At 48.3% G+C, this 12,500-nt stretch overlaps 1 protein-coding gene across 1 annotated transcript in view; it reads right to left on the bottom strand.

The window, feature by feature from the left end:
* The window catches only part of kiaa0825 (KIAA0825 ortholog), a gene marked incomplete at both ends in the record, with an annotated part of 95,234 nt that overhangs the window by 50,419 nt on the left and 32,315 nt on the right, over positions 1-12,500 (bottom strand). The window contains 4 exons of the mRNA XM_084456845.1: positions 1,157-1,313; positions 3,685-4,096; positions 9,969-10,196; positions 11,061-11,240. Of these exons, the coding sequence (XP_084312971.1) occupies positions 1,157-1,313; positions 3,685-4,096; positions 9,969-10,196; positions 11,061-11,240 (977 nt within the window). The remainder of the gene's footprint in view (positions 1-1,156; positions 1,314-3,684; positions 4,097-9,968; positions 10,197-11,060; positions 11,241-12,500) is intronic.

The following is a 12,500-nucleotide window of genomic DNA, read 5'->3' as shown; positions in this document are numbered from 1 at the left end:
GTGTGTTCGGGAAAAAAATTAGGACGTTTTCGGAAGGACATCTGGCACAGGACAAAGACAATTAGTACATCTCTGCTATTTTAATCACTATTATTACCATTGCTGATTAACAACGGACACAGCAACGGTCCCACTCCCCACAGTCCCAGTTTGATTGGTCCAACAAAAGCAGAAAGCAATCAGCGACAGACAGTTTCTACGGCCGTAGACGGATGCGCGGCACGGCAGCTAACGGCCGGCGCGATGGTCTCCCTTCTCCTATTCCCTGATTGGTTGGCCCCAACAAAAGTAGAAATGAATCAGTTCTGTTTCCGAAATAGCGCGGCGGGAAAGAGGACGAGGATATGTATAGACCAGGAGACGGACGGGGTGGGGGGGGGCGCCTCGGAGTGGTCGGGTGAGGTGTGCAAGGCGCTTTCGGGGGACGGGGGGGAGCGCGCGTGGGAACAGGGGCGCCCCAGCGGGCATCCGCTGCAGATCCATCAGTCAGACCCTGTCATCCCCCCGGCCCGGCCCTCCAGCCCCACCGCCTGCACCCCCGCCCTCCCCCCCTCCGCCCCCCCCCAGCCCCAACCTGCCCGCCCGCCCTTGCCATGACTTTGAGTGGGGAGAGGATGATGCTGGGAGGGGTTACTGTGGAGCCTGTTTGGGGCCTCACCACTACATCTGGACAACAAGCGAGGGAGGACACATGTGCTCATATGAAATCAGACATCTGCTGAAGTAAAAAAAAAAAAAAAAAAAAAGGGGGACAAATGTCAATGGTGGAATGTGTGTGTGGTCAGTGTGTGTAGGAGGCATGTGTGTGTGTGTGTGTGTATGTGTAGGTGGCGTGTGTGTAGGTGGCGTGTGTGTGTGTAGGAGGAGTGTGTGTGTGTGTATAGGTGTGTGTGCATGCGTGTGCGTGTGTGTGTGTGTGTGTGTGTGTAGGAGGCGCATATGTGTGTGTGTGTAAACAGCAGTAGGTGCTATATGTGTGTGTATAGTCGTGTGCGTGCATAGGTGTGCGTGCGCGCGTGTCTGTGTCTCAGGCTGCAGCAGCAGGCTGTGGTGCTAGCCCCCCCCCCCGACCCCCCGCGCCCGTCCCCGCCCCCCACCCAGCCCGGCGGTGGGCCAGCAGCCACCTAATTGCGGTGGAAAGGGAGTGTTTCCCTACCTCATTGACTTGGATGATGTGATAGATTTGCCTCAGGTATTCTGCGCCACCTGGTTTGTGGCAAATCTCCAGAAGCATCAGCCCCATTTTCTGCTCAGTCAGTTCAGCCACAGAGCTCCGCTCCTGCAGCAATACGCTCTCCCTGAGCTCGAACGCACTGGGATACGGGCAAGAGGGAGGGAGGGAGGGAGGGAGGGAGAGAGAGAGAGAGAGAGAGAGAGAGAGAGAGAGAGAGAGAGAGAGTTACACACGGAGAGGTAAAGGCAACAGGAGAAACGGAACGAAGAAGCAGTCGCCGTGAACATCTGCTAAAAAAACATTCCATTTCATTCCTAAGTGAAGCCACTCAACCGAGAAGCAACCAGTTCATATCTGGGCTGCGTTTCGTACACCTGGCAGCACGTAACACTCAATGCGGTGTTATTGCATTCAGAAGAGTATTATATATATTTTCTGAACGTGTGTATATGCTGGTCCGTTGTTCTCGCAGTCTGACATTTTTTGCCTCACAAAGAGAAGAGCCCATGTGGAATTAAAAGGCGCCCGAAAATCACAAACTCGCTCAGGAGATGGAAGCGGAACCGTCGAATTCCGTCAAGGCCAGGATACACAGTGACAAATCGGCCTACAATTCATACCTCGAATAGCGACGACAAAAGGTTCACACTGTGCGCGTGGGTGTGTGTGTGTGTATGTGTGTGTGTATGTGTGTGTGTGTGATAAACCCAGTCTCAAGGTCCCCAGGCATGCTGTCCTGGCCAACCAGACACCCCTCCGTCATTTCCTTGCCCTTCCTCCTCAGATCACCCCAGAACCTCGCCGTCCGTCAAGCCCTCTCCTCCAGACACACTTCCTGTCATTGTTTTTCTCCCTCTTTCACTCTCTCTCCCTCTCTTTCACTCTCTCCCCTTCTCTTTACCTCCCTCTCCCTCCCTCGCTTCTTCTTTGTAATTATAAGATGGCAGAAACAGTGTCGCCTGTCAGGCAGCCTTTGGCGGCTTGACATTGAGAGAGGCGCGGCATCCGCTGGCCGGGCCCCGGGGCCGCGCATCCGTGTCAGCACCTGCGCTTGTATCCTTTCCTGTCCATCACTGTGCAGGTGAAGCAGATGATTGGATTCAGTCAGCGGGGTGATTAATGAGGGCCCCTCTGGATTTGGGACAGCCTATCAATCATGTCATTAGGGCCAATGTGCCCTGAAAGAGGCAGACCTCCGCCAAGGAATAACTGCATTCATCTTCATCTGTGTATGCATCCCGTCAGCCCAGCCAGGGTCACCATGATGGAGAACAATAATCTTCTCCTCTACAAATTACTTTGCAAAGACAAGGTGGGGGTGGAAGGGGTTTGCGGGACGGGACGGGGGGGGGCAACGGTCTGTGTGTGTGTGTGTGTGTGGGTGTGTGTGTGAGTGTGTGTGTGAGTGTGTGTGTGTGTGTATGTGTGTGTGAGTGTGAGTGTGGGGGGCTGTTTTCGGACCCGCGCCCTCCCCCCCCCCCTCTCACTGACGCACCGTACACTGATTGTTTACAACCCAGGCGTCACTTTCCACTGAAGGTTATTTTAATGAATAGTAATGATCTCCCAGAATGACTCAGACAGGTGATACATAATCACTCTCTCACTTTTCCCTCTCAACTCTCTCCACTCCTCCGACCAACCCCCCCCCCCCCAACCTCAACTCTCTCCTCTCCCCCGAAACTCTGCCACAGCCCCCCACCCCCCTCCCCCTGTTCCTGTCACTGGGTAGACGGCATTTCCTGGAACTACTGAGGTAATCTACTCATGTTCTATTCTTTAATCCTCCGTGTGTGTGTGTGGTTTTGTTACTAGGCCAGAGATGATCATTTCATGACCAGGATGGATACACCCAGAGTTGGTCTTGTGTTGGCTCCAGCGGTCAGGGCTACCAGTTCTGGGAATAAGTCATGAAGCGCTGGGTGTCAAAGGTCACAGATATGAGGCAGCTGAAACGCGATTTCCCGTTGGCTCATACCACTTTCCATTCAGACGGTAAGATGTCCATCATTTACCATAAACAATGCACCACGGCACACATTGATCTTGCTCAAATAGGTCTGTATGAAAAATGGCATTTGATCATGTCATCCATCAGTGTCCACGCACTCAATTAAAAAGCATATTCAAATTGCATACTCATTTAATTGTTGTATCACAAATATATTGAATGTCAACTTGCTAAATGCACCATGCATCAACCTGGAACACTTAGATTTTCCCCTTCTATCATCTCTGACCAACCTCTCTTGTTGAGGCTCAATCATTCAAAAAGCATGTATTGGAATTCTGTTCCAGAAGAAGATATTAGTTTAAACATCAGTTGCCAAATGGCTGACGTTTCTTTAATCGATGTCTACGATTCAATCACAGAACCTTTAGTTACTAACGATGATGACGGATTGTGTTGATCTAGAAATTTTCAGGGTGCTCGAAGCACAGCAACGACAACACTGACCCGATATGCTGACCTCTGCCCCCGCGTGTTTGCACCACCGGCGACCTCTCACCTCTCGGAGCAGAGTTTGCGGGCCCTCTGCAGCTGCAGCGACGTCCACTTGGGCCTCCTCTCCTCCAGGGCCTGCAGCACCTTGTGAACGGCGGGCTTGGGGACGCCCCTCTGCTGGCCCATGGCGGCCTGCAGGCACTCGGACAGTAGGGCCAGACGCTCCTTGGCGCCCCGCTCCAGGGCCAGGCCGCCGGAGTGCTGCTCCAGGGCGTCGGGGTCCTCCAGGCACCGGCACAGGCAGCCGAGCAGGGCCCACAGCAGCAGGCCTGCCGAGCGCAGCTGGCGAGCGTGCTGGGTGAGGCGCTTCTCCGCGGCGTGGAAGAGACAGCGCACCGGGAGGGGCAGCGAGGCCACGGCGGAGGGCAGGTTGGTGAAGAGGAAGGACAGCCCCTGGAGGGTCGGGGTGAGCATGCCTGGACGGAGGGGCGGAAGGGTCAAATGAAGATATAATAATAATTAATAATAATAATAATAATAATAATAATAATGGATTTTATTTATATAGCACAATTTAAATTACAGAGAACTCTAAAGGTGCTTTACAGGCAAAGATAAAAACAATCAAATCAATAAGAAAATTAAGGCCAAAGGAATTAAAAGATGCAAAACTGGGAATACGATATTAATTCAAGGCAAGGCAAGTTTATTTGTATAGCACATTTCAGCAACAAGGCAATTCAAAGTGCTTTACATGAGACATTAAAAGCAGCAAAACAAAGTGCAACACATAAAAGGTCATAAAAAACGAAATGCAAAAAAGGACATTTAAAACAAAATGCAGGAAAAATAAAATACAGGAATAAAAGTTACAGTGCAGTGTATGAATTAATAATTATTTGATTTAAAAAGCAGCGGCAAAAAGAAAAGTCTTCAGTCTTGATTTAAAAGATCTGAGAGTTGCATCAGAACTGCAGTATTCTGGAAGTTTGCTCCAGATATGTGGAGCATAAAAACGGAATGCTGCTTCATGTTTTGTTTTAACTTTGGGGACAGAAAGTAGTTTACTGTACAATTACTTCAGTTTTAATTTTGTTTAGTTGAAGAAAGTTCTGGTACATCCAATTATTGATTTGTTCAATGCACTTACTCAGCGCTTATATGGGATAATAGTCCCCTGGTGATATGGTGATATAAATTTGTGTCGTCTGCATAGCTATGGTAGCATATACAGTATTGTTGTTTTTCCATAATTTGTGCTAGTGGGAGCATGTAATTGTTGAACAGAAGAAGCCCCAGAATGGAGCCTTGGGGAACTCCACAGGTCATTTTTGTCCACTCAGATTTGTAATTGCCTATAGACACAAAGTAGTCCCTGTCCTTCAAGTAGGATTCAAACCAGTCTAGCACTGTGCCAGAAATTCCCAGCCAGTTTTCCAGTCGGCATAGTAATATGTTGTGGTCAACCGTGTCGAATGCAGCGAGATCCAGTAATACTAAGACTGAAATTCTGCCATTGTCTGTGTTTAAATGGATGTCATTGAAGACCTTAACAAGAGCAGTCTCAGTGCTGTGGTCAAAATCCTGACTGGAAGACATCAAAACAATTATTTAGTGCCAGGAAGTTGTTCAGCTGTTGAAAAACTGCTTTTTCAATGATTTTACTTAAAAATGGGAGGTTTGATATGGGCCCATAATTGTTCATTTGTGAGGTGTCTAGATTATTCTTTTTTAAGAGTGGCTTGACAACTGCAGTTTTCAGTGTTTGTGGGAACACACCTGAAAGAAGAGATGTGTTTACAATTTGTAGTATATCAGAGGCCATGCAGTTGGATACATTTTTGAAAAAGCCTGTAGGCAGAATATCAAGGCAACAGGAGGAGGATTTCAGATATTGTATAATGTCCTCCAGGGCTTTATCGTTGATCGGATAAAATTGTGTCATGGTATTGATTTTAAGTGGACACTGGGACAACACATATCCTGTACCTGATATGGAGGCACTGACTGCTTGTCTAATTTTCTGAATTTTGTCAGTGAAGAATGAGGCAAATTCATTGCAGACCCTGGTGGATAGGAGTTCAGAGGCTACTGACACAGGAGGGTTTGTTGTTTGACTGAGACCCAAGAGAGGGCAAGTGTGGACGAGAAAGCCTGAGTAAATATTTCACTGGTGTTTTCAGTGATGTACCGTTTTGTGATGACTTCTGTTTGAACATTTGTGTGCATGGAGATAGTACTCTCAATGAAATCACAGGAATGATCAGAGAGTGCAACATCAGACACCTCAATCTTAGAAATATTCAGATGATCAAGTCCAGAGTGTGCCCCTTGTGTGTGGGCTCCGTAACATGCTGAGTCAGTCCATAGTTATCAATGAACCAACACAGTTCTTTAGCCCCTCTGTCCTGGGTTGTTAACATGGATGTTAAAATCACCAACAATAACCACACAGTCAAAGTCAATACAGATAATAGACAGCAGTTCCGTAAAGTCATCAAAAAAGTTTGGACAATATTTAGGTGGCCTGTAGATGTTTAGGAATATGGCTCGAGAAGAGGAATTCAACTGAAGAGCAACATATTCAAAGGAACCAAAATTTCCGTAACACATCTGTTGGAGGGAGTCATTAAACAAAATGGCAACTCCACCTCCTTTCTTATGCACTCTAGCCTCACTCATAAAGCTGAAGTTGGGAGGGGTTGACTTGATAAGAACAGCTCCACTGTTACCTTGGTCTAACCAAGTTTCAGTTAAAAACATGAAACCAAGATTGTGCTTGACAATAAAATCATTGATTAAAAAAGTATTTCCTGGTAGAGACCTGACATTTAATAAAGCTAAATTTAATGTTCTAAAGGTATTATCTGCCCGGTTTTCTGTGATAGCTTGTGGCTGACGAGGAATGGATGCTAAATGTGATAAATTTGCAGAACCAGTTGAGTATTTCCTGTTACTTATTAGATTCACCATTCTTTTTCTATTACCTATCAAGACAGGAATTGAGGCAGATACCACCACATTGGGCCCCAGCTTGTCCTGGAAAGAGTCATGAGTGCCATTAGCCTTGTAGCCTGGACCCACTACATATCAGTTAGAGCTTGCTGTATTTTGTAAACAAGTAGCTGGATGTGCTGTGCCTTTATCAGGCTGGGGAGACAGAGGGTGATTCTGACGCCATCTTGGAGGGGGGATGGGGGCCTGGTCCAGTGACTGGGTGAAGCGGGGAGGGGGCCTGGCGACCCTGGTGGGAGTTGAGGGGAGAGAAAATAGGTGTATGGCGGGGGGTAAGTTTGGTTCCGGCAGTGATCAGCTCTTTCAATTGGTCAGTGAACTCCAAGAGGGGGGAGGAGGGAGAAAGAGTGGCTGGAGACAAGGGTGAGTTGGATGGGGTCTGGGGGGGGGTGAGAGAGGTGGATCCTAACAGGTGGGGGCCAGTGACAGGGGGAGAGTGAGAGACTCCCCCTCTTGGGGGGGGGTGGAAGGGGTGGATCCTCATAGGCGATTGCCAGTGAGGGGGTGTGTGAAGACTCTTCCTCCTGGCTTGGGTGTCTCCTATAATCAAAATTGTGTTGAGGCGGGGGCCGAGGCAACTCTTCTTCAAGGTTTCTGCCATGTTGTGTTATGTCTTGGTGCCTCTTGTCTCTTGTCCTTGGCTGAGGGAACAGATGGATGATGCAGGCAGTAGAACAGGTTAGAGGTAAACAGTTTTTACTCCTGACTTGTTAAGGCAGAGTCCATTTTCCTTAAAAAGATGTCTGCGCTCCCAGAAAAAGTTGACATTCTCAGTGAAGTGCACTGAATGGATGGTACATGCAGTTGACAGCCATGTGTTCAATGCCAACAGTCTGCTGAATCTCTCATCCCCTCTTCTGACTGGTGGTAGAGGACCACTGATAAACACCTCAGCTCTTAGAGAACTGACTGTAAATCAGTTATAAGTCTTTTTTGAGAACTTTTGAGACTGCCGTTTCACAACATCATTTTTCCCTATGATGTTTTTCACAGTTGGATGTGTAGCCCCGATATGCAAGATTCTTCCTGTCATGTCAGAGACCATATCCTTGGGAAAGCAGATATTTTGGTGTTTTTACTGCACATGCTTCTCACATCTTTTACAGTAAAGTCGCCCACAATCAGAGTTTGAGGCCCAGTCATTAGCTTTCCCTGTAGCCTTTTACTTTCTGATTTACTCTCAGTCCTTCCCCTGCTGTGTGAAGATGCGATGTGATCCAGGTCATCAGATGGAGATGCAGGGTTCTGCAACAGTGGGGCAAATTTGTTCTCCAGTTGTACACTTGGTTGTTGGGGAGGTTTGTTGCTGGCTCTGCCTTTTGCAGCTGTCCACGGCTGTGTCCTACCAAGGACAGGGGTTGAAGAGGCACTCCAGTCTCATCACAAATCTTCGGGCGCTTGGCTCTGCCTGTTACCCATCCTCCCATTTCCCTGGGAAATGATTTGCTCTTAGGTTTTGCACCAAGAGAGTTCCAGGGAGGACTACCACGTGTAGATTTATTACCAGTACACAGCTCTCCTGTTTCTTGGTAGTCTTGTTGGTGCTATTTAGCCGTGTATTAGCATGCTCTTGTCCATTGTTTTGAATCCATGGTAAGGTGGTGTCATTCCCAGTTAGTCCAATAGAATATATTGTCCCCCCAAAGTATGCCAGATCTTTGTACTGTAGTGTGCTGCACCCTGCACAACATTTCCATGAGAGCCGGTCTGCGCATGGATGTGGGTCTGCATCCTGAGGAGCACGGAAATGAAGACTCAGACGATGGAGCCTCCTGCCCACTTGCCTCATATGCGAGGCAGATATGTCAGGCAAAACATAGCCGCACATTATTTCACATTATTTGCTTTGCTGTCTCTGCAACCAAATTAAGTTGTCGAATTACACCTTTGTGACCAAAAATATAAATAGGCATTATTATGTTAAATGAAAAGTACGAAAAATAGCCTAATCGGCCTAAACATTCAGCACCATGGACAGCTCTGTTCAAACTAATTTATTTTGGGATGACATGACAAACAAATGCAATGACAAGAGATACAATGACAAAAACAAACGATGCCTGTTTTTTTTTATATTTTCTCCGTTGTTCTCTTTTTCAAATCATTCCACCTCCGTTTGTAGTCCATACTAGCCTATTGCGTTTGGAAACACCAACTGTGCTCACAGACTGGGATAGAAAATCCCAAATATGTTTTTTAACTGTGAGTGTGATGTTTTTTGCTTGTAATTGTGAGGCATACCTGTGGACCTCCAGGATTCCAGTTCGCGCTCGGAAAATTCAATCTTTCTTTTTCTCTCTGCCATTGTCCACATGCATACCGTTGCATGGGCAGTATTTATAGTACTTTACCATATCAGGAGCAAATTGCACTCAGCCCCAACACCGTATGGGCGTGTTTGCGTTAGAATGTCATTAGCCCAATATCTTTAGTGAATAGGTCGTTAAGACGGAGCACACAGCGGCTCATGACACGCAGCTCATGGTTCTATTACCGGCCGCAATCCATTCTTTGTGAATTCGCCCCTACATCTACAAAAAATTCAGTCCCGGTGATTCATAAGTATCCAGGAGCTGCTGCTTCTAACAGAAGAAAAGCAAGAATATCAGCAGGAAAATGCAAGCGAAGGCGAGAGCAAGCAGCAAAAGCAGGAAGACAGAACCCCCCCCCTCCTAACTCAAAGATTATCCAGACAACCATAAATAATTCAAATAACTAAAGAAATAAACTGAACTACCTTAAAGAGCCTACCTTAAAGAACTAACACAGCTAAACCCCTCCTGCAGTCGTCCATCTGGAAACAGCCTGCTGTCTTCACCCCCCCCAGGACTAAGCTCCGCTCTATGGGAGGCCGGGCATTTGGCTCAGCTGCCCCCCCCCCCCACCCTGCCCCCCCCACCCTGCCTTTGGAATGCCCTCCCCGAGGGCACCACAGACTCTGAAGCTTTTAATATGCAATGTGTATACATGTTGTATGTTCTCTCTCTTTTCTTCACAACTTTGGGAATTGTTTTGAGATTGTTTTCACAATGAAAAGTGCTTTAGAAATCAACTGAATTCTTGGGGCTGAGGATGATGGTGTTAAGAGAAGACAGGACCCCCTCCCCTCCCATTCTGATGGAGAAGAGGATAAAAAGAGACACTTATTGTCCCACATGCAGTATGCAGTCCATGTTGGTCTGTGGTAAAACCGTCACTACGGATGGTTCTGGGGTATCAAACATCTCCTTTCATCTCAGTTTCCTGTCATTGCCCGTGTGTGCGCTACAAGGGTTCCAGCAGACTAACCTGTCCCACCAGACCCCCCCCCACCCCCCTCAACCCTGTACGTACCCCTGGCAGCATCCCTGCCCCGGGGCTCCTGGGGGCTGTAGTTCCACTCCTTGGGGACCTTGGCCAGGACGCTGTCCGGGACGTCCCGCATGAACAGAGGTCCGCCAGGCTCCTCGCCGGCCTGCCAGGCCACGGCCATGGAGACCAGCTGGCCCAGGAGGCTGTGGACAGGCTTGGCGAGCGCGGCCCGCACACAGCTGACCAGCGCGGGCACCTGGCGCACTGGGTCTGAGAGAGAAGGGTCAGGGGTCAGGGGTCAGACCAGCTGAGTGAAGTCTGACAATGGAGGAGAGTGAGTAAATGATCAGAAGGAGCCATCGACTGGACTTTAAAGGGACGAGGGAATAAGAGCGGGGAGGAGTGATGTAACCGTTTGGTTACCAGATGTGGCGGGCAGGCATAGCGGAGCGGGGGGAGATCTCGACCAAAAGCAGGTGGCAGGAGGTGTGTAACGACCGCTAGCCTGCCCTGTCCAGGTTAGGGCTTTCTTCGCTGCGCTCTTTAATATCCTGTTCATATCAGGGGCAGGGCAGCAACAGCATGAGGCTGTATGGCGAGCATAAAGTCACAACAGCCCTGGCAGTAAAACAAAAGACTGGGGCCGGGCAGATTTAGTACGGCGTCGAGAGAGCCCAAGTGCGCACAAGGCTCCCCGGGGGACGCCTACAAATCTATGACCCCCAAAAACTCCGGGAAAAAAAAAGAAAACAGAGGGAAAATGATGTAGGTTTTCTGTCTGGCCAGGCAGGCCCTCTGAAGCAGGTGAGCCCCGGAAAAGCTATTTTTCAAAGTCACTCGCTTTTCAAAATTCAGTACCCCGGCTATTGACCATATGATGCTGTAAAGAAAAAAAACTGCCAGATTCAAACAAATCTTGAAGGCAGTGAAACGTCTTGTGTGTACTGCAGGGTGAACTTAGGGCCTGATAGAGGAGGTGTAAATCTGTTATACAGTACAGAGGTGTGCAAGGACCTGGGGATACTAATACTGTAGTTCGTACACCAGCGGAGATGAAGTAGTGAGTGTATTATGGATAGTTGTGTAGCCTTGTCTACACCGCTGGTGTGGAGCCAAATGCTGAACCTGCTGTACCTGCCAAGTTGTAGAGTTGCTCCCAGATGTGTCTGCTCTCCAAGTAGGGCTCCAGGGCCAGCGTCAGGGCCTTGGGGACGCTGTTGAGGGACACGAGCACGTTGAACAGCGCTTCCATGAACTCATCTCCAGCCTCACGATTTGCCGGAGACACTTCAGCTGCACCGTCTTCACAGAAATCTGGAAAGAAATACAGTAGTATTCATTCTTACTCACCGTGATTCATCTGAAATATCAACACAATAGAGCGTGATTCAGAGTCAAGGACTAATAGTGAAACCAAACATTTGTTAAAATGAACCCTGGTATGTTTTTTTTTAATGGTCTCTTGAGTCGGTGGTTCAGGGGTGACCTTGCTCCGCTAATCCCCCACCTTAACACTAGTCCTGACATTAAGCATCGACACTGAGCAGTCCCTAGCTACACACTCAAGTGAGGAGGAGGACAGGAATAAAGCCATGTCGAAATCGGGGGGAAAAAAAAACCTCAAGGCCCTCGTACACATACTCACAGAAAAATGTGAAGGTAAAAAAAAATCTGGCGAACGGTAACAAATGAAGCGAAATGGGAATGGAGAGGAACAAAACACACATATGGTGAATGTAAAAGAGAAATATGTATATTTAGAGAGGTTACAAAACCCCAAGGAAGACTAGTTTTTCACATGGAGGCAGGAAGTAAAGAGGAAGAGGTTTTGACAGAGTGCCCTTGTGGGGGACGGGGCTGTGAGGATGGGCTGGAAGCAGTGATGGGTTGCGGGGGGGGGGGGGGGGGTTTGGACGAGGGCTGTTCAGGATTGGTGGCGTTCCGGCGTTGGCAGCGTTCCAAGTGGCGAGTCTTTTCTGTGGGGGATGACAGGTATTTGAATAGGGGAGCGAACGCAACGCAGCAGTCAATGAAGGGCCCGGGTGATGGAAGGCAGTGGTGTTGTTTGCACTCTGCTTTGACAAATGTTGGACTGTTTTAAAATGACAGGCCCAAATTACCTGACGCATTAAGGGACGTGGGGTCTCTAATATCAGCCGGGCTTAATAACAGGCAGGAAACCCATATCCACTCAAACACTGATGGGAATTGATTTCCTTTCCCTGTCTTTTTTTCTCTCTCTCCTAAACAGCGCGCAGACAAAAAAAAAGTGGTCAAACATCCTTTGACCTACAATCACTCTATTACAGTGCATTATGGGATAACATCAGTGCCTTGTACTCCGTCTGCCTGGTAATTGGTCCTTAAGGAGAGGGCACCGGATCTCACCGTGGCGACCATGGGGGGGTGGGGATTGGGGGGTTGGGGGGGGACTTGTATTAATTTCCACTTGGGGTGCTGAAGAGCATGGCGGGTTAACTAGGCGCCGTTTAATAATGATCCCATTATGGAGCGAGAGATGAGCTATGATAGATAGACTGCTGCTTCATCTTCATCTCTGAGGAGTTTACACTC

Source organism: Borostomias antarcticus, assembly GCF_949987555.1.
Source record: "Borostomias antarcticus genome assembly, chromosome: 23".
NCBI lineage: Eukaryota > Metazoa > Chordata > Actinopteri > Stomiiformes > Stomiidae > Borostomias > Borostomias antarcticus.
This window is presented reverse-complemented; position numbering and strand designations above follow the sequence as displayed.